Source organism: Drosophila albomicans, chromosome 2L, assembly GCF_009650485.2.
Source record: "Drosophila albomicans strain 15112-1751.03 chromosome 2L, ASM965048v2, whole genome shotgun sequence".
Lineage (NCBI taxonomy): Eukaryota > Metazoa > Arthropoda > Insecta > Diptera > Drosophilidae > Drosophila > Drosophila albomicans.
The window spans coordinates 19,783,886-19,803,742 of NC_047628.2; the positions used below are offsets into that span (position 1 = coordinate 19,783,886).

Below are 19,857 nucleotides of genomic sequence, written 5' to 3' on the forward strand. Positions count from 1 at the left end.
TACGATTATTTTAAACTATCGGTGCTGCCAGCTAATATTTAATTTTTTAGTACCGATTGCGATATGGGAAATAAACAACTGGCAACATATATATATATTATATTTTATTAAAAATGTTACTAATTAACATCCACCATAAATTATTAAACTTGTTGAATTAAGTGAATTAAATTGTGTAGCTAACAATGGAAATGGCAGCGCTGCAGTGTTGTAAAACGCAGCCAGTTAGCCGTAGACACTTCGTGTCTGTCGTCGGTCGCTCGTCGTTCGTTGTCGTCGTCGTCGTGTTGTGTGCATTTCATGATAAACAATTTAAAATAAATAACAAAATTCACATAGTTATGGTGCATTAAAGTAAACAAACTGTCCACTAAAGCAGACCACAAGTGTTAAATTGTACGCGTGAGTAGCAATCTAATTGTTTTATGTGCATTTCCAATGGCAAAAATCAAGCACAGTATCTCAGTGCAATTACGTTTGGCTGCCTGAAAGAAAAAAATTTTTTCTTCTGCTGCTGCTGCCGCGCTGCTGCCGAAAGAGACTTGGCTGGCGTCGTCGTCGCCTCCGTTGTTGTTGTTTTTGTATATGCTGCTGGCATTATTGTTGTTGTTGCTGTTATTCCTCTTGCTTGCTCTGCAGGGATTACGTTTTATTCTCAGCCTCTCGTCAGTTTATGCTGCAATATATGCGCGTATGTGTGTGTTTGTGCTGCGCGCGCCATTAATTGAACTAAAAAAAGTCAAATAAGAAATTGAAAACAATTATAAATACACACAATAAAATCAAATTTTTATTATGTTTTGAAAATACTTGAATGTCGCTTACACAAAATTTCTGACATTTCTTTTCAACGAAATCCACTTGAATGCGGTTGCTGCTGCTACGCTGCCAACAGCAAAAGCAGCACAGGTGCGGATTAGTATTAAGTATTTAGTATATTTGTTTTTTTTTTTTTTTTTGTATTTTGTATTTGGGCGCGCACAGATTTAACAACAAATCTTATATTGAGTCACACACAAACAAATCGCAAATAAACGAACGTTTTTATGATGATGATTCGATGATTAATCGAATTTAAGCGAACTTTCGACCATCTATCGCTCTAGTGAGTCAGAAAGAGAGCGCCGCACAAAGAGACGCTAATTTATCTACGTGCTCTCTCTCGCTCTGACTCTCTGTGTTTCCTTGTATAGTCATTTAGCTCTGCTCAAACAAACTGTTATCATAAGACTAAAAAAAATGCTGCTAACTCGCATTCTGTTATCAATTTCATCACATACTGCTCTTCGTTTTGACTTCTTTTTTTATATTTTCTATGCATTTACTTTACTTTATGCATGTGTGTGTCGCTTATCTACGCAGCGCTGCCTTTATTGTGCTGCTCTTCACACTACGCTTTGTTGTTGTTATCAGCGCGCGCTCAAAGCATTCAGTCGACGGCGGCAGCAACAACATCACCTCAAACGCACACAAACGAATTGCCTTCGCTATGCCGTTAGACGCCGTTCAGTCGCGGTCAACGTCAGCGTCAACATTGGCATCGCTGCTTTTTCCTTTGTCGAAGGTAACTGAAGCGCAACCCAAGACACAAGACTTGCACTCAATTCCATACACTTTACGTTTGTTGGGTTGTGTAGGAGTATGTGTGTGTGCTGCATTTGCTTTCTGCGTAGCTTTTTCCCAACACATTGGCAACGCTGCTCTCCTTCTTCACATTGTTGTTGTAATTGCAGTCTCTGAGCATTTGCCCAAGTGAGCATAGCGAAGAGAGTGGCAGGCAAAATATAAGCTTGAGGCATATTTGAAATCTGCTGCATCATGCATGGTAAAAACCGCTTTAAGGCTGTTTCTATAGAATCTCCTCTCACTCAATCTTATGCTTCAAGCTGATAACATCGGCTATTTGAAATGATCTCTGAAAATCAGTCAAGTAGATTATGAGCTTCTGGGAATCACATTAATCTAGACATTAGATTCTATTAGTATTCCAATTGTTAATTATGTAAAGGTGTTATTATGAACGGAGCTTTAAAGATTAAGACTTTTTGATTTTAAAAGTCAGGTTTATTGATTCATTTTATTAAGTCAATTGTGTACTAGTGTTTGTGTTATTTTAAATTAATTTTAAAATTGATTAGCTCTTAGAGAATAAAAAACTTTTAATAAGATTATATTTATATGTATTTTATTGATACATATTCTTTTACATTTAAAAGTAAATTCTTTTGAGAGGATACCTTAAAAATAATACTATGCAGATGGGATTGGATTTATTAAAAATGTTTGTAGGTTTTTTTTTTATAAAATACCATTGATAGGATTTAATTTATTAAAAATGTGTAGCGCTGTTTTCTAATCTCCTCCCTAAATTTAAAATTGAACACCATGTACATTTAAAAGTGTAAACTTGTTTTTTTTTTAATACTTTAGAAAATTTACATTTTTACTAAGGTTAGAAAAATGTTTATTTGCTTTTTGTATTCAAGCCAACCTAGAAAAGGCTTATTTTGCATGATTTTTCGATTTATTTTTTATTAGTTAATTTCATAGGCCAACTCAATTTAAATCTTTCAACTATTTTTTCAACTGGTGGCAACAATAAATCATAAAGCAAAGAACATAAATCATTTTTTTAGAATAAACTACGTAAAGTGAGTTGTTGTAAAGTCTCGAGAGACTCAAAACTGAAGTCTCCAGACTGACGCCTTCGATTTGCATTTTAGGCTTTTGTGTTGATGGTTAGTCTCTGTGTATGTGTGTGTTTGTGTTTGTGTTGACCGAAACTGCCTCCAGTCCTCAAATGATCCACGCCCACTCCCACGCCACCGCCGCTATCGCCTACAATCTGCAATCTGTGCCCCTTGGAGCAATGAGCATAGTCGTATGTAATGTTCCTTTTTGTTTTACGACTCAACGGTTATTCTAATTTATGTTGCACACACATATTGTTTTAATATATGGAGTTCGACAGTGTTGCACACACACACACACACACACACACACACACCATCATACTCGCATGGCTCGCTTGATTGGGCAATTCACAATTTGCCACGCTGCGAAAATTAAGTGCGCAAAGTCAATATTTCAATTTCGAAAAATGCAGCTCACAACACAAAACATAAGATACATGTAAGAAAGCTGCAGTCGAGTGTGCTCGACAATGTAATACCCGCTACAAATCAAAAAAAGTACTAGATCTTCTTTATTGTCCCCACATAATATTGGTTTCTGAAAAGATTCCAGACTGAAATTTTCAGAATTCATTCAGCATATAATTATTAAAAAGTGTGTCGAAGTTATATTTTTAAATTTATCGTTTAAAGAACTCAATTGGGACTCCAAAATAATAAGTGCAAGGGTATTAAGAGGAGAAAAATCGGTCAGTAAATTCGATTTCTATATACTGTGAGTCCGTTAAGTAAAAACAAGGAAATCCAAAGTGTGCGCTAAGCGAGTTTTTGGCGTAGTTCTTTAGTTTTCTTTGTAAATCCTCTTAAAAAGAAATAGCATTCGGTACTATTTTATAATACCTTTCATCTTTTGGATGACGGGTATTCAAATTTGCATACGCGAATGAAGTGGTGCATGCCGCTTGTGTTGCATGTTTGGTACTGCATGATTATAAACCAGCTAACCAGCTGAGCTGAGCCTCAAAAAGGCGGCACAGCCTACGCATCAGGTTGCAAGTTGCCAGCAACCTAACGACTTTTAGCGGCATTTTGTAAATGATCCACATAATGGTCTCGCTTGCTCTCTGTCTTTTTGCCTAAATAATTATGTTATTAATTGGATTTCTGCAATACACAAAAATTTGCATGCTGGTTGCTGCAGCCCTGAGTCGTAATCCCCCCTCATTTGTTTCACTGCCTTTGGGGCGGGGTTCTTATCTCCCGGCAACTATTTTTAGATCTATCGAAAGCGTGATTTACGTTTTTCTCTGTTTGATTTCTGCCAGTGGGCGTTTCCTCCCCCTCTAATTCTCCCTTGCTTTCCCCCTTTTGCTCAACGTAATATATTTAATTTTTCTCTCGATTGTTGGCGCTGCTCTTGATCTTCTTGTCGCGATAATCCGCGCATTTGGTAATAAAAAAAATAAACTCAAATAAAAGTCAAAACAAAGCAAAAAAAATGAACTGACAAAAAAATTGTCAACACGCATTTGAACTTATTTTTAGACCCTGTCGCAATCGGATTTAGTGTTTTTATTTTATTTATTTTTTTACTTCTTACCATGATTATAATGCCATAGACTGGAACAACTTTATTAAGTGCTTGATAGAGATGTTTATCATAGCACAGAGACCTGAACATTGGATTTATTCAAAATCTGTGCATAGCTTATCGAAAAGGTCGAAGCTTGAGTACTCTTTTTTAATTACCAAAAGTTGGCTCTAGAGACTATCGGTTTGAGACTATCGATAACTTTGATATGCGATATTAAATAAGGGTAATTTTTTACAAATTTGTAAAATTAAATCTGATGATATATAATACACTGTAAGATATTATCAGTTCCAGGTAAATCACATGACACTTTACATTTGAAATTGTTAAGGGAATTGAACGAACGTCGCTTTGTCTTACAATTTGTTCCAGTTGCTGTACGCTTAACGCCCACAGAGTTCACAGCTATTTGGCAGTCATTGTGCAGCTTTTACCATCTGCTAAGGCAAACTACGTTTTTTTTGTTGTTTTTATTGCTTTTTATAGTTAGTCAAATGGCAAATGGTCGCGGTCTTAAAGACGGCGAGGAAAAACTTATGAAAACGCAACTTTAAACTGTAATAAAGTGGGAAATTACAGCGCATAAATCTCTGTCGCTAAACTGTCAAGAGAGTCGAATCGAGTCGAAGTCGACGTCGTCGTTATGTTGCGTTGCATTGCGTCGTGTCGGGAATCGGGAGCCAACACCCACATACATTTACAGTGGGTTGCCTCTTTGAATGAATTTGGTCTGTGGCAAAGCTATTAAAGCGACTTTACAGTTTGGCAGCTACTGTTGAGTGGCAAATTTAAATGCAACATGCGGGGCCAAGCGCCACACAAGGCGTCGCACGCATTGCATCCATCTCTCTCCCTCTCTGTTACTGTCTGTCTCGATCTGGTTGTGGTTGTGGTTATTGTGTTGTTGGTCTATTCAGGCATTCAGATCGCGCGACACTTGACTTGGCGCTTCATTGTCCATATAAAACTAATAATTATTGCATTTAAAATCTAATAAATAAGCGCATTGACAATGCGGAGTTGTTGTGGATTTAAAAGCAAGAGCCAACGAGAGCGGGAGAAAACGCATTGAGGGGCGGACAACATGAAAACAAACAGTCTCTTGGAAGACGCTGCATTGCCGCTCCTATTTTAATGGCGCTATGCTCAGGGCTGCGTTGCACAGCTTGTTGTCACAATAATAAATTAAACCTTTCGATGCGAAATTTGTACTCTCCTTTTTATATTGAATTATTGTCTTTTGCCTTACGATCTTAAGCAAATTTAAAGTGACATATAATTTAATTAATTGATTAATTTAACATATAAGAAGAATTATTTCTTAGGAAGATTTCAGTCATTTAGTATACACATTAGTGCAAAGCTTTAAACTAAATAATATGTACTATAATGTTGATAATTTAACATTTCAAAGTTTATGCGAATAATTTGGAGCGTGATTCTTAGACTACATTTATTTTATGGTTTAAACTTAAAAATTGAATAAGTGTATAAGCTGCAAAAATTATAATAATCGATCTGAAAAGCTGTTTTCTTATAACTTGCGAAATAAAAACATCCTAAAGATTCATCCCCAAATTGATGGCAAATATTCCATTTATTCATTCATTCATTTGAGTTTCAGTTTAGGAGCAAGAAAATCCTTCTATGAAAAGTATCGATAGATTTCTGATAGTTTTCTCATAAGAAATAATTTAGTTATATCGATCTGAAGTTTTCTAAAATAATATTGAAACATTGTGTAAATCCCACATAAATATTTTTGAATAATAGTTCACAATTTTAAGCTTTAATCGGATCTTTACCAATTGCATTTTGTGATGCATCCCTGGCAGAATTTCTAGTAATGATCATTGTGAAAAGTACACAACTCGAACAATTCTTGTTGCTGTTGTCGTTTTAGTGACAATGCTGCTGCCGCTTTTGACCATAATTGTTGTACTTGTCATTGTTTTGTGTCGCGTTGCCAACTACAGCGCAAACGCACCGACATCCAAGCCTCCAAGCCGCAGACATTTGTTGTTCTACAGATATGTGTGTGTGTGTGTCCGTGCGTGCGTGTGTAAGTGTGTGTTAAATACATGTAATTAGCCATGTTTGTGCCATTTAATCCGTTCGGAGTGCATGTCCTCCCTCCTCGCTTCTCGCTCCACAATCTGGCGACGCGTTTCTAAGAATTCTTTGCGTTTTGTTTTGGCGCACGCATTAGGCGCCACAAAGCGCGGCCACGTTTAACCCCCAAGCGCAGTGCATGCAACTTGCAGCTTGGCGAGTTCTGAGTTGGTCTGCTCTGAGCATACTCCACATATTTATGGGCTATTTAGGCGAGTGTGGCGCGCATCGTGTGGATGCTGCAGCGCCAGAGTGTGTGAGAGAGAGAGAGAGAGGGAGGGAGGGATGTTGTATGGTGGTCGCTGGGCTCCGTCAGTCATTGGCATTGATTGGCAGTTGAGCACGCAACAATTGTTGCATGGCGCTGCACTGGACGCCACTTGCTGCAAGCTGCAAGTTGCAAGTTAACTTTTGCGCACATGTTTTTGCTGGCAATTTTGCGTTGATGTTCTTACTTTGCAAACAAAAGAGTTGGCAACGCTGTTTACGCGTGGGCGTGGGCAACAGCATAAAGGGTGGCTACTCTATTTTGTTGTTTCAGCTACTGTTGACAGCTCAATTACGTTTGGGTTGTACAGGGTTGCCAGATGGCGTGTTCTTTTGCAATTAACGCGTCAATTATTTGTAATTAGAATTGACTTAATTTTCCCTCCTTGTGTGTGTGTGTGTTGTGTTTGCCAAAAGGATTCTTTTGTGTGCACTTTTGGCACGTGCGGCCATTAAGGAGGGTGCAAGTGCTGCCTGTGCGAGTTGCATATGTGTGTTTGGTGTATAATTTGCGTGCATGCATAAATTTTTATTGTTTGTTGTTAGTGTTTGCTGCTGCTGTTTTGTTGTATATGTATGTATGTATGTGGTGGGTGCGCTTCATGACTATTTTCGGTTTTTACGACAACTGCGTTATGTTACCCATGTTGGCTATAAATTCGCGTTTAGTAGTGTTAAACACGCAATAAAAACTAGGCAATATTAAAAGTGGCGCCCTCACTTCGCACCACTCACATAAATGTACAACACACGCATCTGGCAACTCCCGAATGCAATTTGACGAAAGAGTTGGCAACGCACACAACTTGCTTGTATTCTGATGCTTGTTCTCTCTCTGCACTTTATGATTAGTGTGGCGCTTTATAGTGCACCCTCTCTCTTTCTCTTTCCCTCTATGCCATTCACTTGCTGTGGCTGCGTTTACAGTTTGATTGCTGCCCACACGTTTTGCGTTCACGTGCAGTACGTCTCCCCCTCCCACACCCCCTCTGGCTGCTCCTACCCTTTTGCAGATAGCGTAGCATTTGATTTGTTTAAAGTAAAATAACAAAAAAAAACATGCTATAGCGTGAGTGAGTGAGTGTGTGTGTTTGTATAGCGCTTGGCTGCTCGTGTTATTGTTGTTGTTATTGCTGCTTGTGGCTTTTTTAGACACAACACAAGGCGGCAGGCAGCAACCACACAATACGTCACTCAGCAGTTAGCAGGTTGCCAGGGCTGCACAAACGCCAACTATCGTCACGAACTACAAAGCAGGCTTAACATCTATCGATACTGTTCGCCTTGGATATGCGATAGCTGCGTTTGCTCCTTTTTGACTTGTAGTGCAGCCCTGATACTCAGTTTCTCACACACACAGTCAATCGTTTCGCTCGCTCGTTCGCAGCGCATTCGTCGTTGATCGCTCGCTTCGTGCAGTTGTGTTTATCGGACAATCGAATTGTCGTCTGAATTACTTTACATTTTGTTGTGCACAATTTTTGACGCAAATATTTTATCAATAAAAAAACAAATAAATATTGCAAAAACAAAAGCTCGTTGAACGCGAAATGTGAATGCGTATGCAAGACTGTCAATATATAATTATTTGTATTATTTATGTAAATGCTGCGCGCCGTCGCCGTCTGCATTTTATTCGTCTGTTGTCGTCGTCTCTTTGTGGAGGGTCTCCGGATCTCATATAACATTTGGATGCTGATTTCTGCAGCCCAACTGCGTGTGTGTGTGTGTGTTTGGGCGTGTGCGTGCATAAATAAATTAAAATAATATCTGCAATCTTTGCCATAAACGAGGAGAGAGCAGAACCAAACACCAAACCATCAGATCGTGAATATCTCCGTCAATCTCTACGTTCAACATGTGTACGTTGTTCTTTTTTTTTTTTTGTTTGCTCGATCAAAAAGTTTTGCTTTTTTAGAGTCTTGTAATTTATCATCCATTGCCATTGCCATTACCAATGCCTTGCATTATTTGTTTATTTTTAAACACATGTCCCCACAGGTCCTCTTCTCTCTTTTTATGTCCCATATGCATTATAATAAAGGGGTATTATGATTTATTGACAATCGAAGACTTATGACGACAATTAATCTCTAATCTTTACGCTTTACGATTTATTCTTATGTAGAATTATGATTATATTTTTAAAGCTACACAATAAGAACGGCATTCTAAATAATTTCTAAAAACTACCTTCTAATTGGATAATTTTCAATTAGAAAAATTCATTTGCAGTAGGACCCGTTTTACTTCTTCCCATTCTTATTAATAATTTCAAAGATAGCGACAGTAAGTTTAAAATACATAATAAAAATATTGATCTTAATGATTTCTACAATTTTTCTATCGATTGGATTATGCAGACATACAAAAATGAAAAGTTCGATTATCATATTTTTAAAAACAAAAAAAATATTAATTGATTTCTGAAGTCTTTTAATAGATAGAGAGAGTTAAACCTTTAAGCTATTGCGGTTACATCGTTTTATATTATTTCCTTAAAATTAGTGTATCGGGTATTTCACAGTCGTGGAACCTCGAAGGAAGCTTTCATGTATTTTTGTTGTTTCTCCTTTTCTTTCTTTTTTTTTTTTTGTTGTTTTTACGTTTTCATTTTCAATGGCAACGGAAGCGCCTGGCGATAAGTCAACAACTCTCTCGCTACTGCAGTTTGCTATCGTTCTTCTACTTCTTTTATTTCTGCTTCGACTTCGGCTTCTGATATCGCGCTCTCTACCTGGTGTGCAGCACCCTCTTGATTTACGCTTTATTGTCATTGCAGCATTTATGATTGATTATTGATTGGAATTATATGATACGCATGCGCGAATGCGTGACTTTCATACAAAACGTGTACAACTGTTGCTCCCCTAACTTCTTTCGAGGGTTTTTCCTTCACTTCACTTTACTGCGTTCCTGAGTTATGATCAACTTTAGTTGACTTTGGGCTTCCTGGCAGCAGCCTCGATGCTCTCCACTGATTCCTTTTTGAGAACTATTGTCACGCATTTTATCGATCAGACGTTTAATTTGTAATTGCATTTAACGTTTATTGCAATTTAATTTTTGTAGTCGTATCATATTGCATCGATGAGCGTATCATCGTCTTCATGTCTCATTAAAATTGTTGTTCAATTTTTATAAAGCGCCAATAAAGGGTCTTGAACTAGCATTTATGCTCCATTAAGATTCCCATTGATAAATTAAATGTCGTATTGCGCTGTAATTTTAAGTAATCCAGCTTAAGGATTCCATTAAAGAACTTAACTAAAGAATTTTATTTTAACTAATAACATTAATTATTAGTAACAGTGGAAGAGTAAGAATTCTTATAAAATCCTTTTTCTAACTAGAGAAATATGTTTGAGATTTTTTAAAAATTAGTTAGCTTTAACTATTAATTATAAGAGTTTAATAAAATGGAATTCTTTTTATTATCATTTTTCCACGATTTAAAACCAATCAACACAAAAGCCTTAAAAATCAAAAAAGTATTTCTTGGATTCATAAATGTTTACAGTGAATACAATAAAAATCCACACAAATCGCAAGACAATATTTTTTAAAAACTCTTATAGGGGGATTGTAAACTCCCGAAAGATATTTCCCCTATTTGTTGTTTCATTGCTTTAACAACTAATTCCTTGTTCTTAAGGTATTTCTAAGGCACATATTTGTGTAGAAAATCCCCAACCACAGCTGCGGTCAGTTCATTGGAAATATCCATAGAGCATCATCTACGTCAATAAAAGTGCAAAGCCCCAACCTGCAGAACAGTGTAAACACAACACAACACAACCCTCTATCGATGAGGGGTAAGGGTATGAGGGTTATTATTCCAAAATTTGAATGCTTACCCCGCAATCAATCGGAGCTCCAATTTGGGGCTCCGCCAGCTGGTCAAATACAGCGATAATTACACACAGAGGGAGGGGAGGGGAAGAGGGAAGTTGCCTGTGGCCTGAGGTGTTGCTGGTTGACTTGTGGGGCGGCTGAAAATGTGGCAGCAACCAAACAAATTGTCAACAGACAACAAAATGTGCAGGCAACGCCCCGCGTAGGCCACAAAAATAGTTGGAAAATTAATTCGCGTTGCGGCTAATTTGGCCAGAAAAAAGGTAGAAAATACAGTGTTTGTGTGTGTGTGTGGCAGGCGTGTTAGGAGGTGCCACATATGTTGCACTTGTTGATTTATTGTCGGTATTTAATTGGTTTTGAAATTGGATTTGAATAAGCCTGCCTCACATCGACCGACCGACCGCCCACCACACCCTTGTTGCCACCACCTTCTCCTCCCCTCCTCCTTCTTTCTTGTTCCTCATCTCGGCTAGATAAAGCGGCAAATTAATTGCTACAACAAATTTTTCTTTCAATTAGATTTTGTCACTTTAAAAAAATTTAATCAACAAAACGAAAGAGCGCTGGTCGAAGTTTTTCCAGCAATTTGTTGTTCGCATTGAAATGTCATAATTGAAATTGAATTGTTGTCTTTACCGTCATGCGGTTAGAGTAGATGGCGGCACCTGGTGGTGGCAGGTGGGGTAGGTCACGGGGGTAAGCAACTGACAAGTTGCAGCAACCAATTGAATGTGGTGTTATCTCTGTTTTGTGCTAATTATGATGTGCACTGATCATTAATGCACTCGCCACTCGCTGTGCACACTGTCACAAAACAGAAAAAAAAAATTCTAGAATTTATAAAATATAATTACAATATTTCTGGTATTTTAATGAATTGGAAGTACCTCTTCAATATAAATATTTGCAAAATTGGCGACAATTGAAAAGGGTATTATTTTTATCATTGTTTAATTTGTTAATTTCTTTTAATTTTCTTTTGAAAACTACATATTTTCGCGATTTGGTTTCAACTTGTATTCATCGTCAAACAATTGAACATTTTCTCGCGACAACCTTTAGTTAATAATTTAATTCATTTATTTCTTCTTTGAGTGCTCTAAATGCGAATGCTGTTGAATGATTCACCCACACTCGCAGCGGTTAGCTCATTCACAAATTAATTTAATGCTCGAGAAATGCCAGTTAACAGTTTCTTTAACTCAAGTGCGAAATGCAATAAGTCGCTGACTAATCTCAAATCACCTAAATTCGCATTTATTTCACAGTAAATGCACAACAAAAAATATAAATAAAAAAATACAAGCAGAATTACAGCTTTTCTGAGAATTTTGTTATTGATGCAAATCAAGCAATTAAAATATCTTTGTATCTCTAGCGTGAATTGTGAAAACATTTTATAATTAGCAAACATTTCAATTAACTTTGATTTGCGAATATTAAATCTTATCTCTACACAATCAATTTAAAATAAAAGAGTAATAAATAATTGTCGATATCTTTGAATATCTCTACAATAACTTTAATCGTTATCATCTGCTATTTTTTTGTCAAAGCCATTTTGATAATATTCTTACCACTGTGGCACGATTTTAAATTGTGTCTATGTGTGAGTTACGTCAGTCAATGCGAGATAAAAAATAAAATAATTTCACATGAAATTGAATTATTATTAATCAGATATTGATACTACATATTTAATTGTTAGCACTTTGGCATGACGATGGCATTATTGATTTTATTTTTATTGAAATCAATAAAATTGAATTTTACGTAGCGGGGATTCGATCTCGATCGATTTGCATGCAATGGACGCTGACCTTGATGATCGCACAGAGCCAACGAATATATATGTATATATGGGGAGGAGTCAAGCATGATTTGTACACAGACAGGCGACAACAGCAACAACAACAACAAAAGCAGCAGCAAGAATCGATAGCAAACCGAAAACAAACGACGACTTCATTTGAAGCTGGGCACATGGCCAACTTGTTGTAGTTGGGGGGCGTTGCTTAAGCCAATAATCTAAGCTTATGCATGTATATATGTGTATACTAGATATATTGATAGATTGATAAATGTGTGCACGTATATTTGACTCGTATGTTGCGTTTCTCTTCTTTCTTTATAGACTATCCGCCTGCTGATAGCTATACCGGTTATCGGGTAACTCCACCCCAAAGCAATCATCATCCGCACAACAACAACAATAATATTATACACAACAGCGGCAGCAGCAATAACAACAACAACACCAACTGCAGTAACAACAACAGTAACAGCAACAGAATGGACACCGATGATGTTGAGTCGAACACAAGCAGCGCGATGTCCACATTGGGCACATTATTCTCATTCCAATCGCCGGCGGTGAAGAAACTATTGGGCTGGAAGCAGGGCGACGAGGAGGAGAAATGGGCCGAGAAGGCTGTCGACAGTTTGGTCAAGAAGCTAAAGAAACGCAAAGGCGCCATCGAGGAGCTCGAACGTGCCCTATCCTGCCCCGGTCAGCCATCGAAGTGTGTGACTATACCACGATCATTAGACGGACGATTACAGGTAAATTACACTACTACTAAAACAACAGCGTGTCATTAAGTGACAATGAAATAAGGAAATGGGAGGAGAGGCAGACAAAATATATGAAATATGTAAATTTAAGAGAAGAGCAGAATTACAAAATTATATTATATATAAATAATAATAACTAAAAGTGTAGGCTAGAGAAAATGCAGAACTATTCAATGAAGGTCGAATAGTAAACTAAAATTGTGTGGATGAGAATACGTGATAAACAGTTAAAGATTAAAGGTAACAGTTAAACAGATTAAAGATAATCCGAATATAGTCCGACAGCAATAGAAAAAAACAATGTATGCCATGATATATAATTAAACTAAAAGTAAGTGGAGAGAAAATAGAAAATATAATAAAATAAATGCATTATTTTAGCTTCACTATATATCAAAACAAATTAAAGATGAGGAAGTATGCCAAAAGCTATACAAATTGGATAAGAAAGTGAAATATTGTTAAATAAAGCATAAATAAAATGGCTACAGTTATTGTTATACAAAAATTAGTATACTGAATGCGTAATACAAATCATTCTAAGTTTTTTTGGGGATAAAAAATAATATAAATATATAATATTATTTATCCACTGTTATATTACGATAAATAAATTCCTCTATAAGTGACAATATTTTCTAAATGACCAATACAAACCATTCTGATATAATATAAATATATTATTTACCCAACATTATATTACAATCAATAAATTTATTTATATATGAAAATATTTTCTATACTGACAAAAGAAAGGTTTAGGACCTGTTCCGCTTTATCGTAAGATGTAGTGCAAATTTATTAAAATATGGTGTTCTAAAAAATATACAAAAGTAATTAAAGAAATGTAGGACTTTAAATAAACACTTAAAATACTTATAAAAAGTTAAGAACTCAGAAATATGGACTAATTATAAAGGGTTTACTTGTGATAGACTAATTTAATAATATCATCCAATAAAGAAATGTTATATTAATCACCTCATTTACACACTTCAGGTCTCTCATCGCAAGGGTCTGCCACATGTGATCTATTGCCGCGTTTGGCGCTGGCCCGATCTGCAGTCGCATCACGAACTTAAACCGCTCGAATTATGCCAATATCCGTTCAGCGCCAAACAGAAGGAGGTCTGCATCAATCCCTATCACTACAAGCGTGTCGAGAGTCCCGTCTTGCCCCCCGTGCTCGTGCCACGTCACTCCGAGTTCGCCCCTGGCCACTCGATGCTGCAGTTCAATCAGATGGCCGAGCCGAGCATGCCGCATAATGTGAGCTACTCGAACAGTGGCTTCAATTCGCACAGTCTCAGCAATAGCAACACATCGGTGGGCAGTCCCAGTTCGGTTAACTCCAATCCCAATTCACCGTACAACAGTTTGGCGGGCACACCGCCGCCCGCCTACAGTCCATCCGAGGATGGCAACTCCAACAATCCGAACGATGGCACACAAATGCTTGATGCCCAGATGGGAGATGTGGCCCAGGTCAGCTACTCGGAGCCAGCGTTTTGGGCCTCCATTGCCTACTACGAGCTGAACTGTCGGGTGGGCGAGGTATTTCACTGCAACAACAATTCGGTCATTGTCGATGGCTTCACGAATCCATCCAATAACTCTGATCGCTGCTGTCTCGGTCAGCTGAGCAATGTGAATCGCAACAGTACCATCGAGAATACACGCCGTCATATAGGTGAGCTATTTGAGCAATTTAGTATTTTTTAATACTGTACTTATTTAAAAACTTGTTTACTCATAATTAAATCCTACTACTTCTATATTTAAGTATGTTTTTTATGACTCAATCTTTATTTTTTAAGAAGTTGGATAATTCAAAATTTTAACTTCCCTCTATTTAAAAACTTTTTTACTCATAATGAAATCCTACTACTTCTATAAGTATTTATATTATGACTCAATATTTATTTTTTAAAAAGTTGGAAAATCAAAATACTTAATTTTCCCTTTCTGCTCTCCAGGTAAAGGCGTTCATCTGTACTACGTGACCGGCGAGGTTTATGCCGAGTGCTTGTCCGATTCCGCCATATTCGTGCAGTCGCGCAACTGCAATTATCATCACGGCTTCCATCCGAGCACCGTGTGCAAAATCCCCCCGGGATGTTCATTAAAGATCTTCAACAATCAGGAATTTGCTCAACTGCTCTCGCAATCGGTGAACAATGGCTTCGAGGCCGTCTACGAGCTGACGAAAATGTGCACAATCCGCATGTCCTTTGTGAAGGGCTGGGGTGCTGAATACCATCGACAGGATGTGACCTCAACACCCTGTTGGATCGAGATCCATCTGCATGGGCCGCTGCAATGGTTGGACAAGGTTCTCACACAAATGGGATCGCCGCATAATGCGATTAGCTCTGTATCCTAAAGACAAAAACAAAAACAAAATTAACAACAAGAAACACCTAACTAAACTAACTAAATAGAAATATAAATGATGATGGGATTTCGTGGAAAAGAAAGTCCAATACACGCAGAGAAAGTTTTGGAATTAAGAGAAAAAAAAAGAAAAACTAAAAACTATGTAAAAGACGTAGATCAAAGTAGAGGAAATGAGAAAGCGTGAAAAGGGAAGGAAAAAACCTAAAGGAATATGAACTAAAAATGTGTGCGCGTGTACATGCCTTATATATAAAGAATATATTATACACAGATTTATATATTACACACATATATATAATATATATAGATATCTGTAGAAACAGCTACTCAACCCGCCTCTCGCCCAATAAACATACTTATCTAATTTCTAGTTTATCATATGATTTTCAACGCGAATGTCATTCCTTATGCAACAAATACAAAATTCAACTAAAATAACGATGATCTTTTTGAACATCGATCGCTCTATATGATGCAACCAATATTATGATGATAATAATATTATATGTATGTGCCCTTTGGCAAAATATGTTGTTCAAGTCTATTTCAAGTGCTACTTATGTGTCATTGCGAATTGCTTTAAAAGATAGCGAAAACAAGAATTAAATAATACTATATATGTATGTACTACTATATGATGCCTAACTCTATATATTTACCACTTAAAGTACCATTAGAGTATGTAGGGCAAGTTTTAAACAACTTTATGCAATACATTTTTTAAAATACGCAACACACACACCCCACAACACAACACAACACTACACAACAAAACAAAAGTTATGTTTAACTAATTGATGATCTTGTTTAACTTTAAGTACAATTTTCAAACAAAAAAAAAAAAAAAGCAAAACAAAAATCAAAAACAAACGCAATCAATTTTAAGTTTAATCATTTGTCTAGTTAAGTTTATTTTAGTTTTTGTTTCATTTACAACATTTTTTCGATGGTTTTTTGAAAAAAACACATGATTTTTTATTGTTTAATGCAAAATTTGTGCCGAACTTTTCTTTATAAGTAGTTTTAATGTCATCATTTCAAATAAACCGTTTTTGCCTTATCAGTTCATTTGGTTTTAATCTCAAACAACAAACACATACAACTAATATATATATATATATTTAAATAAGCTGTAAATGATGGCTTAATAAGCTGAATATTTAATGTAATTATTGTGCCTATGTACGTATTTAATTGCGCTTTCGATGTTTATAATTGTATTTTGAATGTAGGGGACTCACAAAAGTCAAATTTTTGCTAACAACTTTAAATAACCGTTACAACAAACTTGCCTTGAAGTTTACAGTTTACAAGCAGCTTTTACATACAAATGCCTTACACAAACAGTTTGAATTGCCTTTGCTTGCTACACGCAACATCGTTTATTGTAATTGTGTACTACAAATATATACATGCATACTATTGTAAAACAAATTTGAAATTTAACATATAATAAATGATAAACATACAACACCGCTATGTTTTACTTGCTATCGATAAAGTATCGAATAACGATAGACATACTCGAGACAAACAGCTGACAATCTACGTTGAGGTTGTATTATTCTTTTTTATTCGCCCGGTCACACTGTTTTTTTACATCTAGAATTTGTCAACATGAATTCGTCGCCAGTGAACGATCCATTGGAATTATTAACAAATAAAGGCAATCGGCAGCCAACATTTTTGGCTCCCATATGGAATCCAATCGCTGGTGCTGTGGCCGGCTTTGGTGTTGCCTTGTTTGTCAACTGGGGCTTCCGTAAACCAGTGTTCTCTGGTAAGTTGTGCTCGCTGTGACGTAACATTGTTTTTGCTCGATTTAAGCAATATTCCAATTTGCAATGTAGGTATTCAGAAGCACATTGCATTCACATTGCTTGGCGGGGCTCTGGGATCGTATTTTGACAACAAGCGCGACCAATATGTGGCCAAACGTGATGCGGTCCTCCGGCACTATATTGAGCTGCATCCTGACGATTTCCCCAAGACAAGTGAGTTTTATTTTGGTTAATAATATACCATATGATATTTATCCCTCTGCTTTTTTGTAGATCGCAAGAAGTACGGCGAAGTTTTGGAAAGTTGGGTGCCCGTCCGTTAATGGGAATAGAGTTATCATATTGCCTACGAAGCAAGCCTTGCTTATAACCCAACATTATTTAGTTAATTAAACGGCTTTAATTGTAATACATATGAGAATACCAAACTGTAAGAACAGCGTATTTCATTTAAATGCTGCAGCAAATGCAGTTGGTTATGATTGCATGCTGTAGCAGTGTGACCAACCAAGCAATGTCTGAAACATCGTATTAAATGTATAAATGGCTTATTTGAATGCTAATGGTATAATAAAAAATATATGCACATTTCTAAACTAAATAGTATCTTACAAATTTATAATATATGCTACAAAAATAGCTGTAGCCTGAAGGTACAACATCGCACGTTGTGTGACCGCTTTTGGTATTGTATGTGTCTGCAGTATTTTTTCGTAGTGGCAAATTTGGCGCATACGCACAACTCCGAAAAAGCGCACTTTTGCGCCTTCCAATCGGTTGGCTGACGCTGTTTCTTCAGTTTCGGGCGAATCGTTTTTTTCGTAGGACGTGCCTACGCAACGTTCAAATTGTACAAGAAATTTGTGTGCATGCAGCATGCAGATGAAAATAAAATAAGCACTTTGAACGCGCCATAAAATCAATAAGCATAATTGCAGCGTTAAATAAATATAATACACCAAACTAATAACTAATTGTTCGATTTTAAGCTGCGCTTCTCGAACCTTTTTTAAACTCTGCTTTGTGCGTGTGCTTCGGTATGTCAAAGTGACTGTCGTCGTGTGTGTTAGTGTATGTGTGGATGTTAAAGCCGCGAGGATTTTACCGTTACAATTTACGAAAAAACGCGTTGAAAGTGTGCGTCGCGTGCAAAGTAAATGAATAAGTAAAACAAAAATAATAGCGACAACAACAACAATAAGCGAAGAAATAATCTACGCTCCACTTTGGACAAATTATTGATCATTAACTAAAACAAAATTCGGCATTTTGTTTTTGGCAATTTTGACTTAATACCCGCAAAGTTTTGCTGGCGCCAAACGGCAGCAACGGAAATTACAACAACAATAATAATAATAATAACTGCTACTACAACAACAGCAAGCAAAGTGACTTGAAAGGCACGTCAAAAAAAGCAGCGCGCCTCAACCACAGCAGCAGCAGCGCAGCAGCCGTCACAGCAGAGACAAAACAAAAAGCAAAAACAACAACAAGTAAAGCTCCCAAGCTGCCAAAAGGCCGACGGCTTTTGGTGTTTTCTTTTGCTTTTGTAAAAACTTCTCACAGGCGAATTTTGTTTGTGTGCGTGAGCTTATCAACAACTGCAAACACACATACACAGCGATTATGGCAAAGGTAGGTGAATCTCAAAGCTGAGCTTTTAATTTTATTAGAAAATTATTTATTTATTTATGTGGCAACTGCCAAATACAATTTGCTGCCCTTTTTCTGCCCAGTTTACTTCTCCAACTTTAATACACCCACAAACAGTGCTGTCAAAGCAGCAAATTTTTAGACAGATTTAGCAGTTTTTTTTAAATATTTCATATTTGAAATATGTAATACATGTAATAAAAAGCATTAACGGAAAAACATGAAAATTAATCATAAGACGAATATTAAAGTATTAAGTAAACTTCTATTAGCTATTTCCGGCTATTTGCTGAATTTAGTCAGAGCTGAAAACTAGAAATTTGCAGCGCTGCCTGCCTCTGTCTCCTTGTCTCCTTCTTTTGCATCTGTGTACTCTGCTCATCTTTGCGTCATTTCTTACATGTGCTTTGTCAATATGGATTTCATTTTATTGCTCATGTATGCGTGTGCCCTGCTTGTAGGTGTATATGCGGGTGTGTCTGTGTAAGTGTGTCGGAGTTGATTTTCACTTGTGTTTCTCAGTGTGTATAAATTATGCATATTTGTGGGTTTCTTTTTATCGGCTTTCGAGGGGAGAGAAGAGGCATTGATTTCTTTCCAAGGTGTTTTTGCCACCCTCACGGGAAGGTGGCAATTTTATGGCGTGTAAAATTGCCCATTGAAGGGGAAATGGTGGGAGGGAGAATGTGAAAATCTCAATCAATTGCTACAACAGTGTGGCCAAAGTAGATAATGTACGCATATTAAATTACAGAAAATCTATTAATTGAATAAGATTGATTTTTTGCAAGCTTTTATTTTGCTGTTACACTTTTCTAGCTTATCAGCTTTCTGCCTTTTACCTCTGCCTTTTAAATAACTAATTGATAGTGAGGGATCTTAATCTACATTGTAAGTGCACAGTGGGACTGGATGATTGTGTTTTCGACATAAGTTTATTTTACTTTTTCGAATAAAGCATTTCTATTTATTTTGATTGTATATACAT

At 36.7% G+C, this 19,857-nt stretch overlaps 3 protein-coding genes across 5 annotated transcripts in view; all 3 read left to right on the plus strand.

Moving 5' to 3' along the window:
* The first annotated feature begins 236 nt into the window (after positions 1–236).
* Positions 237–16,496, plus strand: LOC117564071 (protein mothers against dpp). Of its 3 annotated transcripts, none has more exons than XM_052003000.1 (4): positions 237–402; positions 12,599–13,026; positions 14,038–14,728; positions 15,015–16,496. In XM_052003000.1, the coding sequence occupies exons 2-4, from the start codon at positions 12,757–12,759 to the stop codon at positions 15,419–15,421; spliced, it is 1,368 nt and encodes a 455-aa protein (XP_051858960.1). In that variant the 5' UTR covers positions 237–402; positions 12,599–12,756; the 3' UTR covers positions 15,422–16,496. The 3 variants fall into 3 exon arrangements, with proteins under 3 accessions (XP_051858960.1, XP_051858961.1, XP_034098587.1); XM_052003001.1 differs by having other exon boundaries at positions 237–396; XM_034242696.2 differs by lacking the exon at positions 237–402 and adding an exon at positions 8,328–8,468.
* A 516-nt stretch (positions 16,497–17,012) lies between these two features.
* Positions 17,013–17,653, plus strand: LOC117564072 (NADH dehydrogenase [ubiquinone] 1 subunit C2). Its single transcript, XM_034242697.2, has 3 exons — positions 17,013–17,215; positions 17,286–17,429; positions 17,490–17,653. The coding sequence occupies exons 1-3, from the start codon at positions 17,053–17,055 to the stop codon at positions 17,537–17,539; spliced, it is 357 nt and encodes a 118-aa protein (XP_034098588.1). The 5' UTR covers positions 17,013–17,052; the 3' UTR covers positions 17,540–17,653.
* A 406-nt stretch (positions 17,654–18,059) lies between these two features.
* LOC117565103 (serine-rich adhesin for platelets) overlaps positions 18,060–19,857 on the plus strand; it is a 105,492-nt gene continuing 103,694 nt past the window's right edge. The window contains exon 1 of the mRNA XM_034244061.2: positions 18,060–18,851. Within this exon, the coding sequence (XP_034099952.1) occupies positions 18,843–18,851 (9 nt within the window). The 5' untranslated portion in view covers positions 18,060–18,842. The remainder of the gene's footprint in view (positions 18,852–19,857) is intronic.

What these genes read in the sequence shown, in the direction of transcription:
- LOC117564071 (XM_034242696.2), top strand. An exon ending in CATTAGACGGACGATTACAG is followed by an intron (nt 13,027 to 14,037) that starts GTAAATTACACT and finishes TACACACTTCAG; the next exon opens with GTCTCTCATCGCAAGGGTCT. An exon ending in GAATACACGCCGTCATATAG is followed by an intron (nt 14,729 to 15,014) that starts GTGAGCTATTTG and finishes TCTGCTCTCCAG; the next exon opens with GTAAAGGCGTTCATCTGTAC.
- LOC117564072 (XM_034242697.2), top strand. Translation starts at nt 17,053, where the DNA reads ATGAATTCGTCGCCAGTGAACGATCCATTGGAATTATTAACAAATAAA. An exon ending in CCGTAAACCAGTGTTCTCTG is followed by an intron (nt 17,216 to 17,285) that starts GTAAGTTGTGCT and finishes TTTGCAATGTAG; the next exon opens with GTATTCAGAAGCACATTGCA. An exon ending in TGACGATTTCCCCAAGACAA is followed by an intron (nt 17,430 to 17,489) that starts GTGAGTTTTATT and finishes GCTTTTTTGTAG; the next exon opens with ATCGCAAGAAGTACGGCGAA.